General features: G+C 34.0%; 2 protein-coding genes across 4 annotated transcripts; both read right to left on the minus strand.

The window, feature by feature from the left end:
• Positions 1-180: 180 nt before the first annotated feature.
• LOC118348244 (splicing factor YJU2-like) lies at positions 181-4908 on the minus strand. 3 transcript variants are annotated; one of them, XM_035689378.1, is made up of 9 exons: positions 4769-4908; positions 4566-4680; positions 3858-4104; positions 2667-2816; positions 2074-2208; positions 1785-1850; positions 1054-1104; positions 823-930; positions 181-417 (listed from the first exon to the last, which is right to left on the minus strand). In XM_035689378.1, exons 3-9 carry the CDS (start codon positions 4053-4055, stop codon positions 307-309), a joined length of 819 nt encoding a protein of 272 aa, XP_035545271.1. In that variant the 5' UTR covers positions 4056-4104; positions 4566-4680; positions 4769-4908; the 3' UTR covers positions 181-306. The 3 variants fall into 3 exon arrangements, with proteins under 3 accessions (XP_035545271.1, XP_035545270.1, XP_035545269.1); XM_035689377.1 differs by having other exon boundaries at positions 4561-4680; XM_035689376.1 differs by lacking the exon at positions 4566-4680.
• A 14569-nt stretch (positions 4909-19477) lies between these two features.
• On the minus strand, positions 19478-22257 carry LOC109011833 (cysteine synthase-like). Its single transcript, XM_018993173.2, has 5 exons — positions 22075-22257; positions 21240-21320; positions 20378-20437; positions 20145-20225; positions 19478-19567 (listed from the first exon to the last, which is right to left on the minus strand). Exons 1-5 carry the CDS (start codon positions 22255-22257, stop codon positions 19478-19480), a joined length of 495 nt encoding a protein of 164 aa, XP_018848718.1.
• Between the last annotated feature and the right edge of the window lie 2371 nt (positions 22258-24628).

Raw genomic sequence — 24628 nt, forward strand, 5'->3', positions numbered from 1 at the left:
CCAAATATAATTTGTCGTGCCGTGACAAACAGGTTTCACATCAATATTTTCTGTCATGTCACTAATCTAATATTAAATGAATAAAGGGATCAATTTGTTAGGCAAAGCATACCCAATATATTATATATTTTTCTAAATTTTTTTACAACAGCAACTAATTTGTAATTAGTGCAAACCTAGGTACCAATAGAGCTATTTACATCAGTTAAATAGCATCACTTTAAACTAAAATATTACTTGAACAAACCCAGAGAAACTGAAAATTGGGAAAAAGAATAACGGTGGCAGTGCGCTCCAATTTCTATACTAGGAAGGGGGAAAGTATCTACTACCTTTGTTGGTGGAGCTGTCAACAAAAGTGGCTTTTGTTAAAGAATCTGTTGGGTTACCAAGAGGCTCTTCAGAAACCTTTCTCCTCTGCATTGAAATCATGTGCAAACACAAGTTCAAATCTTTTCAGCATAATCCTAATTTCATACAACTATTAGTTTCCAAGTTTTAGCCTTCCAAAAGATATTGGCTTACAAACCCTTTAACTTTTTCTTCAACATCCTATAATCTAAAATTATAGTCCACCAATTAATATAAACAATTTAGATGTATATCAAATCTTTACAGTATCAAGTGACTCCTACTTGAAAAACTATAAGAACCCATTATAAAATTCTGTTTGAATGATATCATGAAGAATTGCACAAGAGTAAACGTTTTTTTACCCTCAAAATGATAGATTTTTTTATTTTTTTTTCAAAATGATAGATTCAATCCATACTTACAAAACAACCTTAGGAAACACAAACCATCATTACAGCATCACCATACCTTCAGATTATCACCAGATATTTCCCCATTGCCACTTGAAAGCTGAATCATATCTCCATCATCGTCAAGATCTTCATCATGAATTCTTCGAACATAATCTACTGGCTTCTGCAAAATATTTTCAACATAGTTAAGAGGCAAACATCTCACATACAAAAGAAAGGAGGGGTAGGGGGAGGGGGGAGGCTGACATTGGAAGTAAACTAATAGAAGTACAATTTATGTACTAACATGAAATATTGATTTTATAAGTGCTTCATCCTCTTCTTCCAACCTTTTCTCCTGCCAGCATTAAAAATCAACTAATACAGCCAGAACCAAATGATACTACAGAGGACAGAGAGAGAGAGAGAGAGAGATAGACCTAGAAATATTAACTACAATATGAACAAATATTTATGCAAAGAGGCCAAAGTTCCACTTCTAGTAAAAGGACAAACAGTAGAATTAGTTTATGTGAATCAAAAGATAAACCAATTACAGTAAAATAGTCTTATATACTGTTTGAACAAGTGGATTTTACTATAGAATGGAGTGAAGTAAATAATTATGGATGTACGTGAACAAATTTCCCCCAAGAAGTTTACAGTGTAAATACAATTGTCGCAGTTAACTAAACAACTTCTCATAGACAGGAATACTGATGCATTCCAGGCAGCTAAAACCAGTGACCCACAATTGAAGCAACATAGAAGAGATTTGATCCAGTGGCTGGTTGAAGAAAGATACTAGACAGGGAAATCAATCCATTTGTTTATTATGCTTGACCATGGATAAGTACTCACTCACAATATGCATGAGAAAAGTCTTGAACATGCAACTGTTCACCCTACAAAAGAGCCCAACCAACACAATGAAAGTGACTGTGCAGCCCAGTGGGATTTAGTAACGAGAGAGATCCGATATACTTTTGCACTTAAGGAGCAAAACTGATCTAAACACAGAGCGCACATTAATCATACCTTTTCCCCGGCTGTGCGCTGCAAGGCCTCAAGCATGGCATCTACACTCACAGTAGCATGTCTAGACTGCAAGACAAGAAAAAAAGGGGGGGCATTAGTATCAAACTCATATTGACCTCAGGTTCAAACCAGGCGTAAATTGATTAATAAAGCAATAATGTTATACAACATGATGATGATCTAAGGCAATATGTCTACAATTACGAAAGCTATTTGAGCCCTGGATTCCATTCCTCTCACTGTTAAGTGGATACTTGATTAAATAAAACCCATTTACTAAAGAAAGTACCTTCATAGACTTCATCTCATCTAGCGCAGCAAGGATATCCATCTCTCTCTTTGAATCCAAGGTTCTGTTCTCTAATGATTTCATAGCATCTCCCATCTCCTCAGCATCTCTTTTCTGTTTTTCGATCTCTGTTACCTGACGAAAAGAACAATTTATTGACAAAGTCACAAGTTATGTTGATAACAACACTGGGGATCTGGCCACATAATATTTAGTTGTGCACAGGAAGCTCTAGGGCATGTTTGGTAAGTTAATTTCTCTAATTGTTGAAAATTCTTTGAAAGGGAATTTTGATATGTATTCTTGGAAAGAAAAATTTCTATAGAATGAAAAGTTTTTTGTATACAAGCTTTATGACATGTTTATATTGAGTTTGGTCAAAGTGGGTAGAAAGAACAAAGAGTTGCAACGATAAAAATGTTTTGCAATGGATTTTGTATTGAATATTCCGGATTTGTGATTTTTATGTCCCAAAACCGAGGTAAATACTCGGATGACAAAAATGTTTGGGTGATGATTTTTTTTTTTACGATTTTAAAGATGTTTGAAATGAAAGAGACCTTTCTCAAACCAAACATGCTTCAACTTTTTACCTCGTCCTCTTCACGCCAAGGCTCAAAATTCCGTGTGGCACCAGACTCAACAATATAGTCTGAATTTTTTGGATCTGTCCTCATCGCAAGCTCCGCAGAACACTTTGTACATTTGAAGTAGAATCGAAAGATTTGAATTCCTAAATATGTCTGCAACCGATTAAAGATAAGTGATCTTGTTCATTAAACATCACATATTCAAATCTCACATGAAGAAACCAGCAAAACAAGTACAAACCACTATAGAAAACCAAGAAGGAATATTAACCACGAGGATAGTAGAAGGAATATTAACCACGAGGATAGTAGTAAAGCTGAGGCTCATGCATTTAAGACACTTTCTTTGCTCTAAACAAGCTATATCATAAGTATGTGGTACAAAAAATTATAGATCTGTGGTTAATGTCCTCTATCTGGAAAAGGAAAAGCAACATTAACATATTTAAAGCCAGACAAGTTCTTCATATTTAGCTTTTCACACTGTTTTGGGGGAAAATGTTCTGGCAACACAGCAAGTTTCTTTTGAGTCATATCCCATATAATCCTCACTTCAAGGCACTGGACAGGTCATATCATCACACTTAACGATATAGGGAAATTGAAATTAAACAATTTACAACTGCCAACATGGAATACAGGACTAGGATAGGCTGGGTTTTATAGATGATATGGAGTTAAGACTGACCAATAAAATAGTTACAGGTTTAAAAGAACATTAATTAAAAAAATACAACGGCCAAATATTTAGAGCAGGGCATTTTGTTGACTTTCAGGCTTCGTTTGTTTTCACAACTCCTCTCAACTCATCTCATCTCATCATTACAATTTTATCAAATTTCCACACAAAATAAAATAAACAATTCAACTTTTTTAATTTCCAAAACAAAAATAATATTAAAAAAATATATTCTAACAATATTTTATTAAACTTTTAACTTTAATCTCAACTCATCTGTGAAAACAAACAATGCCAATTGACAAATACAAACAAGAAAGAAATAAACTTCAATCTCTTTGCTCAAGAAAACAAAAAAAAAATAGACAATCAAAATAAGCAAGTGTTAACAGGTAAAAAATCTCGAATAATGTAAAACGGGCAGTCCTAGAGTTGACAAGTATAATCCAATATAAGAGTAACATCAACTTTCAATTTAGGTAGGAAGCCCTAAAACAAAGAAAGGGGATACATACCTCGCCTATGACATCCTCTTTACGGGAATTGAACTTGGTGCCCTTGTAGATGTAATTACCGCAGGTGTTGCAGCGAATGCTCATGGGAAGCATCATGCGCACTTTCATCTGCTGGTTCTTCGGCCTCCGAACCCTCGGCAGCTTCGACGGATCGAAGTCCGGGGGATAGTACTTGTTTAGAACCTTTCTTTCTCCCATCCTTCAAACAAATTCCCCAAGCAGCACTTCTGATTAGGCTTCGAGAGGACTACAATCACCAGATGTGAAATACTCAATATATATTGACTATATATATATATATATATATATGACTGCTTTCTCATAACTTTCTATATAGAGTTGAGTTCTGCAACAAAAAATGTAAAATTTAAATATTTCATAGTTAAGGATCAATTTTTCCCATGGTTTTTTTTTTTTTTATCGATATATGCAAAAGTAAAAAATAAAAAAAGATTCTCAGTTACACCCAGTAAAAGAAAGAACTTAGGCATAGATTCACAATAGATTAAGATAGCAACAAAAACAACAAGTTTTCAGAAACAAAGAATATATATAAGGCCGAGACAGAGATCTAAACTCCATCTAGCCAGAATGTAAAACTATGGACTTAAAAGAGAATATAAAATTGAACCTCAAACCAATAGAAGAGAACTAAAGTCATAAAAAACTGAATAAAATAGAATGAGAAGAGGGTATATAGTACCAAACTTGAGTAGATGCTGGAATCGTTTTTGTCAGACAAACCAAATGCGTTAAGGGCTTGCAACCAAAAAGGGTAAGTGATCCTGTGATCCTAACCCATTTTGGTCTGTCATGGAAATTACTGTAGATCCAAATACGAGAGGATTGAAGCGAAAAACATCTCATACGCAGTTATGGAGAAGATAATGGCATAAGAAAGATTCTCTTACACGCAGTTATAGCCTTGTCGACGATGGTTCCCTTATCAGTGTGACTAGGGCCACTGGTGACTGGCGACGGGGCCGGGCGATGAGGAGCGGAGGGGGAAGGTAGTTGACAAGTGTCACACGCCAAGAAGAAGAAGAAGCAAAGAAGTCAAATCGTAACCCATTTATACAATCTTGGGCTTCTAATCAAGTAGCTACAATCACGGGCTTCACCCATTTAACTAAAGCCCAGCAAACTAATCACATATGCACGTATGCTTCTGAAACACACCTCACGTGCGTAGACATCATTGGTATGCAACATTACAGAATCACTCTCTTTGTTAATAAATAATCAATCCTGCTAATTTCGAAAGTGAAGAAATAAAGAACTTTTCATAAAACCAAAAATCTTATTTCTTTATTTTTAAATATTTTTTTTCTTTAGGTATGTGAATTTGTTTGGTACACTAGTTCCGTAAGATACCACATACAAATTGAACCAATATTTATAAGAAGAATTCTATGCATCAACGACTATTTACTTTTATATTTCGCATCTATAATTTTTTTTTCATAGAATATAAGGGTGTTTTTCATAGAATATATAGTATTTTTTTATAAGATGTGAGATATGGAGTAGTGAATAGTAACTGATGAGAAGAATTTTTCTATTCATAAATCCGAACACTTCAAAGGTGGCTTAACCTCCAGGCAACAGAGTTAATCAGTTTTCTCGATGAGTCCAATGGCAATCCCTCAAGTCCCTCGTTACCATCTTAATTTTAAAGTCTCTTCACTTTGGATTCTTGTGAAACACCTCTTTGAGGTCCTCCAGATTCTTTTTTGATGGAACCACCAGTGTGCTAGGATGTAGTGATTCTGCGCCAAATACATAAGCATTCATTCTCTTCCATAGTTTCCATGCCACCGTTGCAAACTCGTCCTCTAATGTCATGCATGTAAAAACACATTCAAGCACCTCTCTTGGAAAGCTCCTTTCAATTCTACTTTTTGAACTCTTCTAGTGCATTGTCTCCAATCATCTTAAGTATAAATAAATTCACAAATTGATATAGTTTGATGTAATACATTTAATTGTAAAGATATTTTTATTGTAAAGTAAATCTAACTAATCCATAAGAGTTGGCTCAAGTGGTAAAGGTCAAGTTTGGGGGTATGCTCCCCCAGGTCTAAAATTCAAATCCCTTTAGATGCAAACAATTTCTAAGGATTATTAGATTGAGAGATTTTTCTTTTGAATTACTCGATGTGCACTTGAGGAAAACTTAATTGTTATATCTGAATACGATAAATTAATAGGAAGTCTGCCATATCATATTATATAGACTTTCTAAACATAAAAAACTTGAATATCTTTAAAAATAGAGATTTTCTTGTTGAGAAATTCTATTTATAGGTCGGTATAGATCACACGTATAGTAAAGTGTTTACGTTGCATAATTTGATTTGTAAAAAGTTGAATGTTATAAATTAAATTTTATCATCTAAGTGATATAAAGGATGTGCTCTACACACAAACTATTTCAATCTATTTTACAATAGAAAATGACAGAAAATAGCTTGTGCAAAAAAGCCCCAGGTTTGATCCATCCTAAAGATCCAACTCGGCCCACCCTGATAAAATCGGGTTAAGTCAGATGTCGGGTTTTAACTGTCTCAAACCAAGAAACCAATCACCCTAGGTCAAAACGGTTTGAGCTTCTCTTCTCCTCAAACCCTAGCCATTGTCGCCTCTGTTCGTCGTTGTCATTTACTCTCTCTCTTTTCCTTTTCTCTTATTCTTCTTATAACGATGCTTCAACGACCCATTTTGGTTGATGTTTAGAACTAGAATGTTATGATTCTCAAAGCCTTAGTATTTAGCTTATGTCCATTGCTAGCATGTTAATATATGAAGAACAAGAGCGCTCGAAAAATGAAACTAAAAGTCTCAAGTTTTTGTAAGTCATTTAAGATAATAAAATAAAAATATCTATCAGATATTCATAGCATGCATCATTCCTATTTCTCTTCTAAGCATGTTTATGTTAACAAATATAATAGATTACTAATCATACCTCGATATACCTTTGATTCAACTGATTTACCAGTTTCATTATTGTCAAGTTTGGTGGATAGGCTTATTGGTGTTCCAATTTCCTTTGTACCTTCCATCCCAAACTTTTTGAGTAATTCTTTGATTTATTTTGACTGATTAATGAATGTTTCAATTTTTGCTTGCTTGATTTGCAATCCGAGAAAGAAGTTAAGTTCTCCCATCATGCTCATTTCGAATTCTTCCTGCATACGCTTAGCAAAAACTTGACACATATTTTTATTAGTAGCATCAAATATTATATCATCCACATAAATCTGTATTAGAAGAATATCATCTTTTTCATGTTTGATGAAAAAAGTTGTGTCAATTTTTCCTCTTGAAAAACCTTTTTCAATTAAGAAACCATTGAGTCTCTCATACCAAGCTCTAGGGGCTTGTTTGAGTCCATATAGTGCTTTTGTGAGTTTGAAAACATAATTTGGAAAAATATGATTTTCAAAACCTAGAGGTTGCTCAACATATACCTCATTATTTATAAAACCATTTAAAAAGACACTTTTAACATCCATTTGAAAAAGTTTGAAATGTTTAAAAAGAGCATAAGCAAATAGCATTCGAATAGTTTCTAATCTTGCGACCGGTGCATATGTCTTATCATAATCGATTCCTTCTTCTTAATTGAAATATTGGGCTACAAGTCGAGCCTTGTTTCTAGTGATAACTCCGGACTCATCTTTCTTATTTCTCAAAACCCATTTTGTTCCAATAACAGTATGATTTTTGAGTCTAGGAATAATTGCTCAAACATCATTTCTTTCAAATTGATTTAACTCTTCTTGCATAGTTAGAATCCAAGATTTATCAAGAAATGTTTCATCAATATTTTTGGGTTCAATCTACTTATAAAAATATATATATATTTTTTGGTTCAATCCAAGATAGAAAAACAGTATGATTGCAAATATTTCTAAGAGATGATCGAATACTTATACCTTGTGAAGGTTCTCCTAGAATTTATTCTGCTGGATGATCTTTCCTGATGTCTCCATGTTGGAGTTCTTTTATTGTGCTCTCTTTGTTAAGATTGAGACTATCCGGTTTATTTTTATACCTTATGTTTCTTCATCAACAAATTTCTTAGAAAGTAAAGGATTAGATTCATCAAATACAATTTTACCTATTCTCGTGATCTTCCCTTTCAAGTTGTCTCCAAATGTCATGTGTTCTTCTTCTTTAGATGTAAGATAAATGAACTTAGTCTTGTCTCCTGTCACATGTCTTGAACATCCACTATCTAAAAACCATTTGCTTTTGTTTATGGAGGAGTTCATAAGAAACAAGATTTTTAGAAGAAACAATTAAAATGGTTTTTCTTCATTTATCAGTATTAGAAGAAATAAGATTTTTAGTTACTCATATGACCATAATAGTCATTGTATGTTTTCTTCTAATAAAATAAGCTAATAATTATAACCATTTCTATTACAAAAATTGTAAATAAAATGTGACATATACAAAAAACTTGAGTGATTAATAGTATATTTCTTTGAAAAAATTACTTATATGAAAATAATTTTGAATACTGGACTTTAATTTAGAAGGATTATCAAAAAAGTTTTTATAAGATTTGCATTTTTGTTTTGGCATGTATCACAAGCCTACCTTGTAAAAAACACATCTTTGACTACCAAGAAGTTTTTCAAAATTTCTTTTTCTGTTTGTAAAGTTTTCAACAAACTTTTCTAAATCAGTAACTTTCTTCTTCAACTCATGATTCACATCTTTCGAAACAATGTTTTCTATTCTTAAAACATGAATTTCGTTTGTTAAAGAAGAGATTTTCTTTTTCAAAGTAGTGTGTTTGATGTCCAATTTCTCAAGTTCCTCATATACCTCTTCTAAGAAATTTTACATTTCTTCATATGAAAGATTTTCAAGATTTGTTATCTCAATGTCTTTTTTAGCCACAAAGCAAAGATTTGCAAATTCTCCATTACTTGCTTCGCTATCTAAGCTGATTGAATCATCATCCCATGTAGTTTTCATTGCTTTCGCTTTCACTTTGTCATCACTTTTCTCATCTTCATCACCTTCGCTTTTATGAGGAACAACTTTAAGTGTCAAACTCTTCTTTGACTTTCCTTCTTTTTCTCCTCTTTTCAATGTGTACTCATAGGTGGTAAGTGACTTGATTAGTTTATTTATTTCAAGTTTCTTGAGATCTCTAGCTTAAAGAATTGCCGCCACTTTTGATTCCTAGCGTTTTGGCATAGAGTTAAAAAAATTTCTTACTATCTCTACATTTGAATAGACTTTTCCGAGAGCTGTCAAGCTATTTATGATGTTAGTAAAATGAGTGTACATATATAAATAGATTCATCATCATTCATTTTAAACATTTCATATTCATGAATAAGAATATAATTTTTTGATTCTTTGATTTGCAAAGTTTTTCATAAGTAATTTTCAAGTTATCCCAAATTTCCTTTGTTGTCTTACAATTCATTATTGTATTGAACTCATTCCAATCGAGAGCATTATATAGGAGATTTATAGCCATTGAATTCAATGTTGTAATTTTATCGTCTTTACAATCGAACTCTTTTTCTTCCTTTTTGACCCTTACTTCACCAACAACTTTTGTTGGGATATAAGATCCATTTACAATGCATTTCTACATTTCTCGACCTTGAGATTGAAGGAAAATTCTAATTGTAGCTTTCCAAAATGTATAATTGTCTCTGCAGAATAGTGGAGGTCGACTGCTAAATTGACCTTCACCAAAAGTAGCCGCAATGTTTAGTCATAAGATCTTAACTCAAAAAATAGTTAACCTTATAAGATAGACATTGCTCTGATTCCAATTGTTGCCTAGATGACTACCACAAGAGGAGAGTGAATTGGATTGTATTTAAAAATTCGCAATTATAATCAAATACAAAAGATAAAATATGAACAAAATATGAAGCATCAGTAAATATAAAAAGTAAGGGTAAGAGGAAGTAAACTCAGTATTTTAACAAAGTTCAGCCTCACTGTCTACGTCCTCTCCTCTAGCTACCTTTTGAGAATTTTCAAATTCACTATTTATCCTCCTTCAGGTGGAGATAGAAATCTATTACACCTTTGAACAGTACCGTTACAAAGAATTTATGTAGAACACCATCTACACTTGCAATCACCTTACACATAGTGATTCAACTATTTCTTGTGTAGAACTCATTCTACACACACAAGGGTTGTACATACCATTTTACTAATATAAGAGCTGATAATGGGTAGGTTATCATAAAACACTTCTCAATGAGTAGAATAAGAATAATACAACGCAAACTATATATCTCTCAAAATGAACAAGAGTTAAGACTCAATGATTAGATAAGAGAGTTTGAAAGTTTCGAATGAATGTTTTAAAACTTGCAATGATGTGTTCTTGTATTCTGAATTTGAATATTTCAATTTAGCTATTTATAGGTATATGAGACTTCATTTTTAAATTTAAAAAGATTCACGTCAAAAAGGAGCACCACACACTTTTCAAAATTTTCAAATAAAAGTTTCTCATTTTTGCAATTGTCAAAGACAATTCATTTTTCAAAGTTTTTAAGCCTAATCTTTTACTTTTTGCATATGACAAAATGAGCATGATTTACTTTTCAAAATTTTCAAATAAAATCATCTTCCTTTTGCACATGTCAAAAAGAATATTAATCACTTTTCAAAATTTTCAAACCTAATCTATTTATTTTTCAAAATTTTCAAACAACATCATCTATCTTTTACATATATCAAAAAGAGCATCAACCACTTTTCAAAATTTTCAAATAAAACATGCACATGTAAAATATGACAATCATCTTTCAAAATTTCAAAATTCATACTTTTTTAATCATGTCATGCACATGTGAAATATGACAATCAATCATCTTTCAAAAATTTAAAATTCAAACATTTAATTTTCAAATATGTCATGCACGTGTGAAAATACAATTTAATACTTTATGAGAAAAGATCAATTTTGAGTCTTAATCCAATTTCAAATTTTATCAAGAGATGTGCTTATCTCCCCAAGTGGCCTATTCTCCGCTGGGGGACTCCTCCCCATTTCATCAAGATGGTTCCTTACCTTCTCTGACTTGCACCCCATCAGGGACTCGTGCGCCTTCCTCCGCACCGATCTACGCAATCCTCCGTCTAGTGCGCCCAATTACACTGTTCTTCCTTTCTCATCCTCTTTAGGGTGTAGCAGTCTTGAGTGTTGTGTTGGTCATTCATGTGGAACTCACAATATGGGCAGTTTTCCTCATCTCGAGGCTGCTCTCTTCAGGGGCTCGGGAGTCGATTCCCTTCCACGACCAAGTTTGTGTATGTGCGGCTTTCCCTTGGGGTCGAGCCGGCATTTCTCCCCTACTCTTCTTATCTGATGCTCCCCTATTTCCTTGGTCCTGACCTCCTCGCGGGCCTGGCACCTTCCGACTCGCTGGCTCCATCTCGGACCATCATGGGGCAGTCAAGGCCTCGAGTGTATCCATAGCGTTGATGAATCCATCTACCCGGTCCATGAACTCCCTCAGTGTTGTAAGGGTCTTTCACGCTATCTGCACCATGAATAGATTTAGAGGCCAGATTCCTCCTAAGAGGGCTGGCAACATGTGATCTTCTCGTCTTGGTCGTCGGTGGTCATGCACTCTCGATTGACCTGCACAAGGTACGACTTCAGGTTCTCACCATCATGCTGTTTGACTATCATGAGGTAAGCTGTCGGGCGTCTCCTTTTTCAACTCGCCAAGAATCACATCATGAAGAGGCAAGCAAGCTCCTCAAAGCTATCTATCGTTCCTATTGCCAGTGGCCCAAACCAGATCCAGGCAGCTCCCCTTAGCGTTAATGGGAAGGCTTGGCAGGCGAATTCCCCTGGGAAACCATGCAGATTCATGTGGGCTCTGAAAGTCTCCAGGTGCTCTAGTGGGTCTTTGGACCAGTCGTACATTTCCATCTGGGGAACCTTGAACTTGGTGGAAGTGGCACCGCCATGACCCCCGCACTGTACAGGAGGTCGATGCTGACGAGTAGCTGGTCAACAGTGGATGGCCTGTCTATCTTTTTAGCCATCTCCACGCATTTATCCCCCAAGCTCTTGGATTTGAACATGCATCTTGCGCCTCTCTTCCTCCAACGTGGCATTTGCATGGACACGTCGTGAATCCTCATGTTCGTTGCCACTCAGTTTTGCACCTCCCACTAGCTCTTCGTTGGTGCGCTTGAGGGCCGCATTCTCCTGTCGTAGCATCCCTTCCTTATTTCTCCTCCATGCTCGCAAGTTTTGCTTCCATCTTCCCTTCTTCATCATCTCCCCCTTGTGTAGCTTGGGACCGCGTCGTTACCGGCATGCACAAAGTACATACTTTTATAGAAATCATCCCACAGACAGCGCAACTGTTGATGTTGTATTTCACAGCCCTAGAATTTCGGTACCAAGCTCACGCCACCTGAAAATAATGAGAAAGGGCTTCGGTGACTTCCGTGGTCACTCCGATGCCAAAGTCAATGAACGATTATCTATGATATTACTCTGATGAATAGCTAGGACAATCAAAAGTTAAGAGAGAGCTCTCATAAAAGGGATGCCGTTATTTATACCTGATACGAGTCCTGTTGCTGATGGAGGTCGTGGTGTGTCAGGTGTCAGACCTGCTATCACTCATTTCCTGTTGTGTCAGCCTACAGCTTTGGCGACTGGAGGAGATTGTGGCGTGTCAGTCGTGCTAGGACTGTCTCGCTGCTGAGAGGTCGTGGAATGTCAAGTGTCAGTCGTGCTTGGCCTGTCCTGTCCTGTCGCTTGCTGCCATAGTTGGGTGTCAAGTTGTGGGCGAACCGTCCTTCGTATGTTGGGTGTGCTCGTGCCGTTATGTGTCGGGTTTCCTGACACATGCATTTGAGTGCAGCATCCCTTGAGTCTGATGGGTTTGTGACCGAGCTCATTTAGTCGTCCGCGTGTAGCTCGGTGTCCTTTGGTAGGTCCTAGTAGGCTGCCAAGCCCCGAGATGATCGCATTGGCACATCTGAGCTCGACGCTAAAAGGCATTCCCGAATAGGTTTACAGCCACGAGCTCAGCACGTGATTCTCTGACCCGAACTCTTAACTCACTGAAGGGTTTTGCCTTTGGGCCTTAAGTTCCTGGGCTTGGCCTCTAGGATGGGCCCCTCCCTCACACTCTCCATAAGTATTACATCACAACCTCTATTTCATTGTATACTCATATTATATGAGTTAAAAACTAGACCATGCTAATTCTTTGTTGTGTCATCTAAGATGAGTCAACGTCATGTGAATTGCATATGTTGGGCATGTGGTGTTTTGGATTCGTTATACTTCAATGGTAAATTTAAATAAATTCGTGACTTTAAATTTTATTAGTGGTGGTGGCGTTGATTTTGAAACTATGAATATTTTGTTTTTGTGATGGGGGAGTTGTGAATATATACCCATAGATTCATGGTGGTTCACTTTATTGTTTTGAATATTGTTCATGAATGTGGACTTTTGGTGTTGATTTTGTATATTTTGTATTTTTATCTTTTGTATCATGTTTTGACGGGTGTACACTGTTAATTTGAGCAACGAGAAGAATGGACTAAAAAAGTGGAACACATTTGATCCCAAGATTAGAATATTATTAAAGCATAATGAAATAAATATGGTTGTTCCACTGAGATAAAGAAATAAAGCATAATGAAATAAAGAAGATTATTAAAGTACCAAAAGAAGATCTTAAAAGTGGTTGTTCCACCCTTTTAGCAAAGATAGACTTTCTACATGAACGGTAACTACATATATACCACTGAGAGTTGTCATAAGAGTTGAATGAGAAAGTAAATTATAAGAAAACAACTAGCATGGTTTATATGACTAATATAATAATATAAACAATCAATAGAATATTATTGAAATATAGTGTAATAAAATAACATATACCTTGATTACACCAATGAGATAGTTGTGGACTTTTGACAATCTCCAATGCAAAGATTCTTTTCCAACGGTGAAGAAGCCACTAAAAAAACTAGCATAGTCTATATGACATCAATATAAGAATATTATTAAAACATAGTATAATAAAGAATCTCATACATTGACTGTACTGAAAGATCTTCAATGAGAGACTTTCACACATTTGACAATCTCCACTCTAACTATTCTTTCTTGACGTTGGAGAAACCACTAAATCCATAGCTCGCTTCATAACTATTACATCATAACCTCTAATTCATCATACACTCATATTGTATGAGGTAAAAACTAGACCATAATCCTTAGTTATATCATCAAGATGAGTTAACATTATGCAAATTCGATATATTGGGCATGTGGTGTTGGATTCGTTATACTTTAGTAGAAGAGTTTTAAGTAAATTCATAGTTTCGAATATTATTAGTGGTGATTGCAATTTTGAAATTATGAATATTTTGTTGTTGTGGTGGGGGAGTGGTGTATTTTGGATATTGGGTATTATTTTTGGTGTGTTGATCTGATGGATCCATAGTTGTTCACTTGGTTATTTTGAATATTATTCATGGTTATGGTTTTTTTGTTTTGGTTTTGTCTATTTCTTTTTTATCTTTAGTATCATATTTTTTTACTGGTGTACATTTTTAATTTGAGCAATGAAAAGATTTGACTAAAAAAGGGAAACGTTTGATCCCAAGATTAGAATATTATTAAAGGATAATTAAATTAATAAATTTATACCTATGTACCACTGCTCTTTCAGCAAAGATAGGCTTTCTACAAGAGTGATAATGCAAAAATTACCTATGTACCACTGAGATCCATTATAAGAGGCTAAGAGCTATGTGAAAGTAAACTATAAGAAAACAACTAGCCTGATTTATATGATACCGATATAAGAATATAAACAAACTATCAATAGAATATTATTAAAATATAGCACAATAAAGAATCACAACACCTTGATTATTATACTGAAAGATCTTCAATGAGATAGTTTTAGACTTTTGGCAATCTCTCCACTCCAATGATTCTTTTCTAGCTATGAAGAAGCCACCAAAAAACCTAACATAGTCTATATGACATCACTACAAGATTATTATTAAAACATAGCGTAATAAAGAATCTCATAACTTTATTGCACTAAAAGATCTTCAACGAGAGAGTTTCACACATTTGAGAATCTCCACTCTAAATATTTTTTCTCGACGTTGGAGAACCTACTTAATCCAAAGCTCGCCCAATAAATATTAGATCACATCCTCTAATTCATTGTACACTCATATTGTATGAGGTAAAAAACTAGATCATACTAATCCTTAGTTGTATCATCCAATATGAGTATATTATGTGAATTCATTACGTTGGATATGTAGTGTTCAATTCGTTACTTCAATAGTAGAGTTTTAAATAAATTCATAGTTTTACATATTATTAGTGGTGGCGGCTTTGATCTTGAAACTATGAATATTTTGTTCTTGTAGTGGTGCAGTGGGGTATTTTGATATTAAATATTATTTGTGGTGTGGTAATCCCATGAATCCATGGTGGTGAACTTATTGTTTTGAATATCGTTCATCGTTGTGGACTTTTAGTTTTGATTTTGTCTATTGTTTTCTATATTTTGTATCATATTTTGACTAGTATACATTGTTAATTTGATCTATGAGAAGATTTGATTAAAAAAAGGGAACACTTTTGATACCAAGATTAGAATATTATTAAAGTATAATAAAATAAATAAATCTATATACCTCCTCTATTGCACCAAAAGAAGATCTTAAAAGTAGTTGTTCCACCCTTTTAGCAAAGAAAGGCTATCACCAAAGAAAGGAGAAGTAGAAGAAAATGGAGAGGAAGAGGAAGATTATGAAGATGAAGAGGACGAGGATGAGGATGAGGATGAGGATGAAGATGAAGATGAATATGCATATGCATATGGTGGGGCATCCCAATCTTCATGTGAAGGATTGCAAATTAAATAATGATTGGGATGTCGATTTTATTCGTTAGTTAGTGGGGCCGGATCAATTTGATGATATTTTAGAGGATCTTTGCAAGGCTAAGCCGGGATTGGATGTTCTGATTTGGACTAAAAATGATAATGGTTTGTTTTCCACTAAGTCGGCTTGGGATTGTGTCCGCATTAGAAGTGATTCTATTGAGGGTCACTCCTGGATCTGGCATAAGAGCCTCCCTCTTAAAATGTCTTCTCTTATGTGGAAAGCTTAGTATATAGCCCTTAGTGTCGATCATCATCTTCGTCGTATTGGCATCCCTATTACCTCTCGTTGTGATTGTTGTGCTAATGGTCACTTTGAGGACCAAAATCATGTTCTTTTTGCAGGTGATATTGCTAATAATACTTGGCGCTATTTTGGGGCTTATCTTGGGATCCCGATAGGCCAAAATTGGAAAGATACAGTGAAGATGTGGTTTTGTCACGCGAATCTTGCGTCTCAAGTTGGCATTATTCTAGGAATTCTCCCGGTGATTATCACTTGGAGAATCTGGCAGAGGCGCTGTTTGGCGCGTATGGAGGTTCGCTTTGAATCTGGCGGAGGCGCTGTTTGGCGCGTATGGCACTTATATGCCATGATATGCATGCTAGTTCTCACATTTCTAGTTTTGATTTGCAGGTATTGGAAAGTTTGAATGTCCAGCCCGTTCTTACCCCAAATCGGCGTTGCAAAGCTATCTCCTGGCAACGTCCTTCGGTGGGATGGGTCAAGCTTAACACAGATGGCAGTAGTTTGGGTAACTCTGGTGCCTCGGGGATAGGTGGGATCATTAGAAATAATCATAGAAAACTAATTCATGCTTTTTCCTCCTTCATTGGTATAGGTTCTAATAATCGGGCAGAATTTTTAGCTCTTCTTCATGGGCTCCAGGTTTGTAAATCTTTATCTCTTAATTATGTGCATTTCGAACTTGACTCTATGACTGTTATATCCTGATGGAGGAGCAATAGATGTGGGGTGTGGTATCTGGAGGATTTCTGGGAGGAAATTATGGACATTATGGCCTCCATGACCTGCTCGCTCCATCATGTTTTTCGAGAGGGAAATAAAGTTGCAAATTGGTTAGCCAAACATGGAGCTTCTGGTAAAGACTTAGCTGTTTCGCAATTAATGGAGACCCCCCGTGCATTGCGTGGTCTTATCCGCATGGACTACTCCGGTTTACCGTCTTTGCGTTTTAGTTAGTATCGAGAGTTTGGTGTTTTTTGTTTATTTTCTTGATTATGTTAGTTTTTTTCCTGGCTAGGTGTTTCCCGCATTCTGGGTTTTTCGTTTGTACCCCATATGTTTGTTTTTGTAACCACGGTTTTCCTTCGCCACAAGTGAGGGTTATTAATAAAATTGGGGAGGGGTCACTAGTGTATAGGTGACCCTAACTTTTTTCTGAAAAAAAAAAAATGGTGACGAAGACAAAGACTAAGGGGAAGAAAAATAGGAAGAGGAAGAGGAGAGAAGTGGAAGGAGAACAAGAAGAGGATGAAGAAGAGGAACAAAGAGAAGAAGAAGGAGGTGAGGAAGCGAGCCGTGGAGAGAATGAGAGAAAAAAAAAAGTGGAGAAAATATTAACTATAAATATGTTCTATAAAAAAATGGAGGGTGAGAATGTTTATCAAAAGTATTAAAGGTTTCAAGATGTAACCTTTGAAGGCAATGTAAAATTCTCAATCCTTGCAGGTCAATAAAAGCCTATAACAATTTTGATCTCCTAAGTCTATTAAAAATATATACCGTATTTATATAAAAGTCTGTAGATAAAATTGCCTCGATAGTATTAAATTTTCTACATGGACGATAATGCAAAAAATACCTAAGCACTAGTGAGAGCTATCATAAGAGCCAAGTAAAAAAGTAAAGAATACGAATATAACTAGCATAGTCTATATGACACCAATATAAGAATATAGAAAAAAAAAACCTATCGATATAAGAATATTATTAAAACATAGCGTAATAAAGAAATTTCATACCTTGATGGCATTGATCTTAAAATAAGACAGTTTTAGACTTTTGGCAATCTCTACTCCAAATATTCTTTTCCGGAGATAAAGAACCAACTAAAACAACTAGCATATTCTATATGATATCAATATAAGAATATTATTAAAATATAGCATAATAAAGAATATTATACTAATTGCATTGAAAGGATCTTTAATGAGAGAATTTCACACTTTTCACCCATAAGGATTACATTACAACCTCTAATTAATTGTACGTTCAAATTTTGTGAGGATTAAAAAACTAAATCTACTAGACCATGCACTTAGTTGTATGATCCAAGTGGAGTTCAACATTATGTGAATTCGATATACTGGACAGGTGGGGTTGAAAGACACCTTAAATTCATATCGAGAGAATAAAGTTTTAGTAAATTTGCATTTGATGCTGGACAAGTTGTGTTGGATTCATTGTACTTAAGTAGTAGAGTTCTAAGTATATTTGTAGGTTTAAATATTATTTGTGATGTTGGCTTTGATTTTGAAGGTATGAATGTTTAATTGTTGTGGTGTTGGGGTTGCCAGAGTATTATACTTTATCAATTTTTAGTATTATCTGTGGTGGTCATACCATGGATCCATGGTGGTGGTCTTTGTTGTTTTGAATATTGTTCATGGTTGTATGTTTGTGGTGTAGGTTTTATCTATGCTTTTTTTTTTTATATATCATATTTCAATCGATGTACATTGCTAATTTGAGTGACCATAAAGATTTAACTAGAAAAAGAACACGGTTGTTAAATACCAATATTAGGATATTATTAAAGCATAATAGAACAAATAAATTCATACACCTCTATTGCACCAACATAAAATCTTCGATGGGAGCATCCTTTCTGCAAAGAAAGTCGCTAACCAACTATTTTCGACACAGAACAAAGAAAAACAAATTTCATTTTTCGAAAATGGCAAAGGAAAATGAAGAAACTATAATATATATAATACGAACCCAAAGCATAGTACGCCATACTTGGTTGGAACGAGCATCTAGTAAATTCCACTAAATGGAGTTCCATCCTAAGTAATGCTTTCACAAACAAAAACTTGTATACAATGTTTTCTTGTTTTACTGAATAGTCATATACAATATTTATTAGACAAGAAAGGGTTTCTAGCAGCATTCAAAATAGAGATGAACTTCAACAAGTTTATAAGGATTTATCCCATCTTAACGTTAATGTCTAGCTGCATAAACTACTCTTAATTTGAACATCAGGCCTCATCGATGTTATGTTGAATACTTGGGAATTATTTTTGCACCAACAAGCAGCATGAGTTTAATTTACACCAAACAAAGAAAAGGAATAACATTAAAAATCATCAAGCAGAAAGGATACTAAAAAACAAAATGAACTGCGTATTTTACACTCCTCTTCTTCATCATAGTTAATCGCCTTACCTCCATGGGGTTGGGTCTCTTCAATACACTCTTTAGAGGTACCAACAATGTCCTTGCAGCACAACCTTTTTCTTCGCACAACCCTGAAACGGCTACGATGTATTTTTTGTAAATTGAAATAAAAAAACCCAATATACAGAATTAGTGAGATTGCAACTCAAGAATTATAAGTGAAATAAAAAATCCCAAATTGGTTCCCAAAGAGGACACAATTTTATATTCAATAAGATATTTTCGGTAACACCTCAGTCATAAGTCATGTTTTCTACCTCACGCCTGATGGAGTCAAAGAGCGGAGAAGACAGATAACGCTCTCTGCAGCTAGGAAAAACCACCTGCATCACAAACAAAATGGACTCATATTAGTATATGCGGACAGGAAAAGTTTTAAGCCATCTAAGCACTCAAAAATCTCAGTCTAGGCATAGCAACAGCAAAGCATAAATGACCCGAATGTGAAAAATGGATCAGTTTTAGTCCTGACAGACAGAAAACATATAGCCATTTCCTCATTTATAGTTCTTTCTTGTAACTAGGTGTTCTCATTGTATAACTTCTGTGCACCTGCGTTATGCCTTTTTCTTTATAAATTTTATTTTACCTATAAAAAAAAACATATAGCCTTTTCCTAAGGTCCAAACTGAGGTAGTGACCTGAACACCATGCACATACTCAACCATAGGTATGAATTAAGCACGATCATAGGACAATGCAGTTATCAAATTGTTGTGAATTATTTTTTTAATTCCTTTCTTAAAAGATTATGTTATTACTTCAGATTAGACTGGAGTCATTTGAAAGTACACCCCCTTCAAGCACAAAATCAACATAGGCACACTATCATAATATGGAAAATGAAGAACAGAAGGGGTTGTAATTGTATCGCAATTTGAAGAAGGAAATTAGACCTACAACAATGAGCTTTCTAGCATTTTCTGGCCTCTGTGCCAACTTTATTGCAGTAGCTGCCGCCGCACCAGATGAAATCCCCACCTGCCAAAAGACAATTCCCCAACGTTCAGCACAGAAGTGGATGCTCATAAGATAACTGCAACAAAAGGACTCGCAATAGTACTCGTTAACAAAATTGGACTGTAATAAATTCTTAGAGAACCATTAAAGATGATCATTATTAATTACCATACCAACAAGCCTTCTTTCAATGCAAGCTGCTTAGCATTTTCAATAGATTCCTCACTTGATACCTGAAAAGTCACCCAAATATCAGGAGTCAGATAGGAGATTCACATATGCATTTGTAGCTGACAAGAACTTGCAATGTTTCGCTTTTGAATCTTCTAAAACTGTAATAATGCAGGTGTCTGCTATTTTGTTTGGATGGCAATATCAGTTATCTGATCCTGTCCAAGTCTTGTTTAACAGAGACACTTAATAAAAAGAAAAAAAAAGTATTTTTTGATAGAGACAGTATAACAAATATAAACAAGGTCTTCCAGATGTTTTTCTATTTTTGATAATTTAAAGATTGGTAAATAAAGATTTTTTGGACCTAAACAAAATACAAATCTCAATTTGCTCTTTCGTGGAATAGACTTCAGAATGCAGCCAAAAAGAATCAAGTGTGTACCTTACATTAAACCACTTAATATTATAAAGAAATTGGAGATGCAAGGCAAGCTTCATACCCAAATGATATGCCTCTTCAAAAGCACTAGTTAAATGATCTTTTTAATGCATGGGATTAAAATGAAATAAACTTGGAAACAGGCAATCCTCTTAAAACTGGGAAAAACTAAAAAACACTCTTAGATTAACTCCTCATCATCCTTTTTATGTAGCCTGGTCCTCTTGCCTTTCATATCAAAATCCACTCCCCATAATGATTACATTATTTATTGATAGTAACCGTAAGGAGATGAATGAATTAGACCATTGTACTTGCATTTCCTACAAATTATAGGTTCTGACTGTGCTGGTATTTTACTATTTTCCATGAAAAATATAACACAATCATGAAACACCAAGAAAAATGGTTTCCAGACTCACTTGAATAACTTCATCAAGCACATTGACATCCAGAACAGTACGGATGATACCAGCACCGATTCCTTGGATCAAATATATGCCCTTAACATGAACATGTATCAAGAGCAAAGACTAAAGTTAGAGAACTGTCATTTGAGAATAAATCCAAACCAAATAAGTTATATAGCATTACTCAATTCCAGATATGAAGCTGCAACTAATGAACAAATTAACGGCAGCCAAGTTCTACAAGAGATTTGACTACTCATAAATGCACAACTTCTATCCCAATAAAAGAAATCTCAAAACAAAAACTGATATTAATTTAACTATAAATGGAAAATCTTCATTCTGATTTTAAAAATTGGATCAATTTTGAGTTTATGAGAATTTGTGATTGAAGTGCTCTCTGAAAGCATGACTTATTCGTGATTGAGCTTAGTGGTGCTGGCTCTCAAAAAAAAAAGTACACTTATTTTTTTATATAAGTAAGGTACACTTGTGAAATTCCCAAAATCACACTATTCTGAACTGATTTCTGCAATATGTGCTACCGACACCCTAATCCTCAGTCATCCAAAAATACATATAATCTAGGTTTAGCTTTTAAAAATATTTTTGACCACACTCTCTCCTATTATATTAATAAGAAGTGGAATTTGTACAGGTGAATCTCGAAGGAAATCGAAACACATATGCTACAAATAGATATGGGTTTAAAACTCAAAAGGGAGTTAGGAACAGCTCTAGACTATTGCAAAGGAACAGGAAAGCCCAAAACAGAAACATCAAAAAGAAAAATAAAAAGAAGCCCCAACCTGTGAAACGGATTTGCCGTGGGAATAAGGGACGAGACCTTAGGAGTCTTCTCGTAATGGAACTTGTACCACCCCCATGGGTTCTTGAAGTACGTCTTGAACCCCTGAGCTTGCTCATTTTTCATGGATGAAGACAACATCATGGTCATGGACGTCGTCGCCGCCGATGCCGATGCCAACACCCCGTTTTTGTAATTGTTGTTCCCGTTATGCATCATCATCTTGATTCTTTCCGTCTCTCCACTTACCTCTTCTAGTCTAAAATCTTTCACGCTCTAATATTTTCGTCGCTCTCTCTCTCTCTCTCTCTCTCTCTCTCTCTGATTCTATTAATTCTTCTCTTCCGAGTCGGTGTATTTCTTTCTCCCTATAGAGACGAGAATTTAAATTTTGGAGTATATTTATAAGAGTATACTGATACAACGGCTAAATAAACATGAAATGAGAAATCCCATCGCTGTTCTCTATATCTCTATAGTTAAATTTTAAATTTTAAATTTTATAGCCGTTAGCTTTCAATAATATTGGTAAAATGGGGAGAGAAATGCGAATGGTATTCGTTTAAGTTCATAATTTTCTTGACAGTTGTTAATTCTTGGATGGGAGAAGCTAGGAACCGGTCAGGTGAAAACCCAAATTTAACCCCAGCTAATCAAATGCCGCCACGTAGGAGGTGTAGCAAGTTCCCATTTACCCACAACCCGTCTTCTCTCTCTTTCTCCCTCCCCCCAACCCGTCGCCTGTGCTTGCTTGCAGAGATTCCTCCAAAGGTGAAACGCACATGGCCATTCCTCCACATTCGAAGAAGCTAACTTGAACTAGAACCAAACGCTCTGTGCTTGCTTGCAGAGATTCAATCTCTTTCGGAAGTACAACATTTTCTGTTGCAGTAGACTAGCACCAATGATTTCACCACGTAAAAGGCAGAGATCGAAGCATCTAAGGTGATGAGGAGTTGGCGAGGAAGGCTTTGTTGCCTCTCTATAGATCATCTCAACTTTGATCTCCATGGCTAGCTATTTGGTTTGCTCACTGTTGTGTTCCTTCATTAATGGTGTTCAAGTCGTACTCAAGCATTGTTGGTATATTAATATATATAATAATCATGAGTAAAATGATTTTCGATTACTGAGTTACCTTTCGGAGAAAGTGACTTTTGGTTGCTGAGCCGAGAGCCAGGAAAACGTATTTAAGAGAGAGAAGAGCATATTTTAGAGAGAGAGTGGGGGTTCAGACGACGGAGTGTGGGGAGGGAGAAAGAGAGAGAAGAGAGGGAAGAAATAAAAAAAATAACTAGAGAATCTAGTGCACGTGGGTGTAAATGGGGATTTGTTTCACCTCCTATGCGGCGAAATTTGATTGGCTGGCATTAAATTTGGGTTTTCACCCGACCAGTTGGAGGTTTTTCTCTTCTGGGATTAAGGCTATGTTTGGGTACCAAAAGTTTCTCAACACTTTTCAAGTATTCTCGTATTTTTGAAAATACTTCACATGCCAAATAACTTAAAATACTCTCAATGGGACCCACAAACCCACTTCAATCTCTACTCATAACTATTCACAAACATTCTATAATACTTATCACTATTACATATAAATAAAAAATAAAATCACTATAATATTTATCACTATTAAATATAAATAAAATAAAATCACTATAATATATAAATAAAAAATATTTATCATTATTATATATAAATAAAAAATAAAATCTCTATAATATATAAATAAAAAATAAAATCACTATAATATTTATAACTATTAAATATAAATAAAAAATAAAATCATTATAATATATGAATAAAAAATAAAATCACTATAATATATAAATAAAAAATAAAATCACTATAATATTTATAACTATTAAATATAAATAAAAAATAAAATCATTATAATATATGAATAAAAAATAAAATCACTATAATATATGAATAAAAAACAAAATCACTATAATATATAAATAAAAAAATAAAATCACTATAATATTTATCACTATTAAATATAAATAAAAAATTAAATCATTATAATATATAAATAAAAAATAAAATCACTATAATATATAAATAAAAAATAAAATCATTATAATATATAAATAAAAATAAAATCACTATAATATATAAATAAAAAATAAAATCACTATAATAAAATAACTATAATATATAAATAAAAAATAAAATCACTAAAATATATAAATAAAAAATAAAATCACTATAATATATAAATAAAAAATAAAATCACTATAATATATAAATAAAAAATATTTATCACTATTATATATAAATAAAATATAAAATCGCTATAATATATAAATAAAAAATAAAATCACTATAATATATAATAAATAAAAAATAAAATTACTATAATATTTATCACTATTAAATATAAATAAAAAATAAAATCATTATAATATATAAATAAAAAATAAAATCACTATAATATATAAATAAAAAATAAAATCATTATAATATATAAATAAAAAATAAATCACTATAATATATAAATAAAAAATATTTATCACCATTATATATAAATAAAAAATAAAATCGCTATAATATATAAATAAAAAATAAAATCACTATAATATTTATTACT

The sequence above is a fragment of the Juglans regia genome, chromosome 4, assembly GCF_001411555.2.
Source record: "Juglans regia cultivar Chandler chromosome 4, Walnut 2.0, whole genome shotgun sequence".
NCBI classification, from domain to species: Eukaryota; Viridiplantae; Streptophyta; class Magnoliopsida; order Fagales; family Juglandaceae; genus Juglans; species Juglans regia.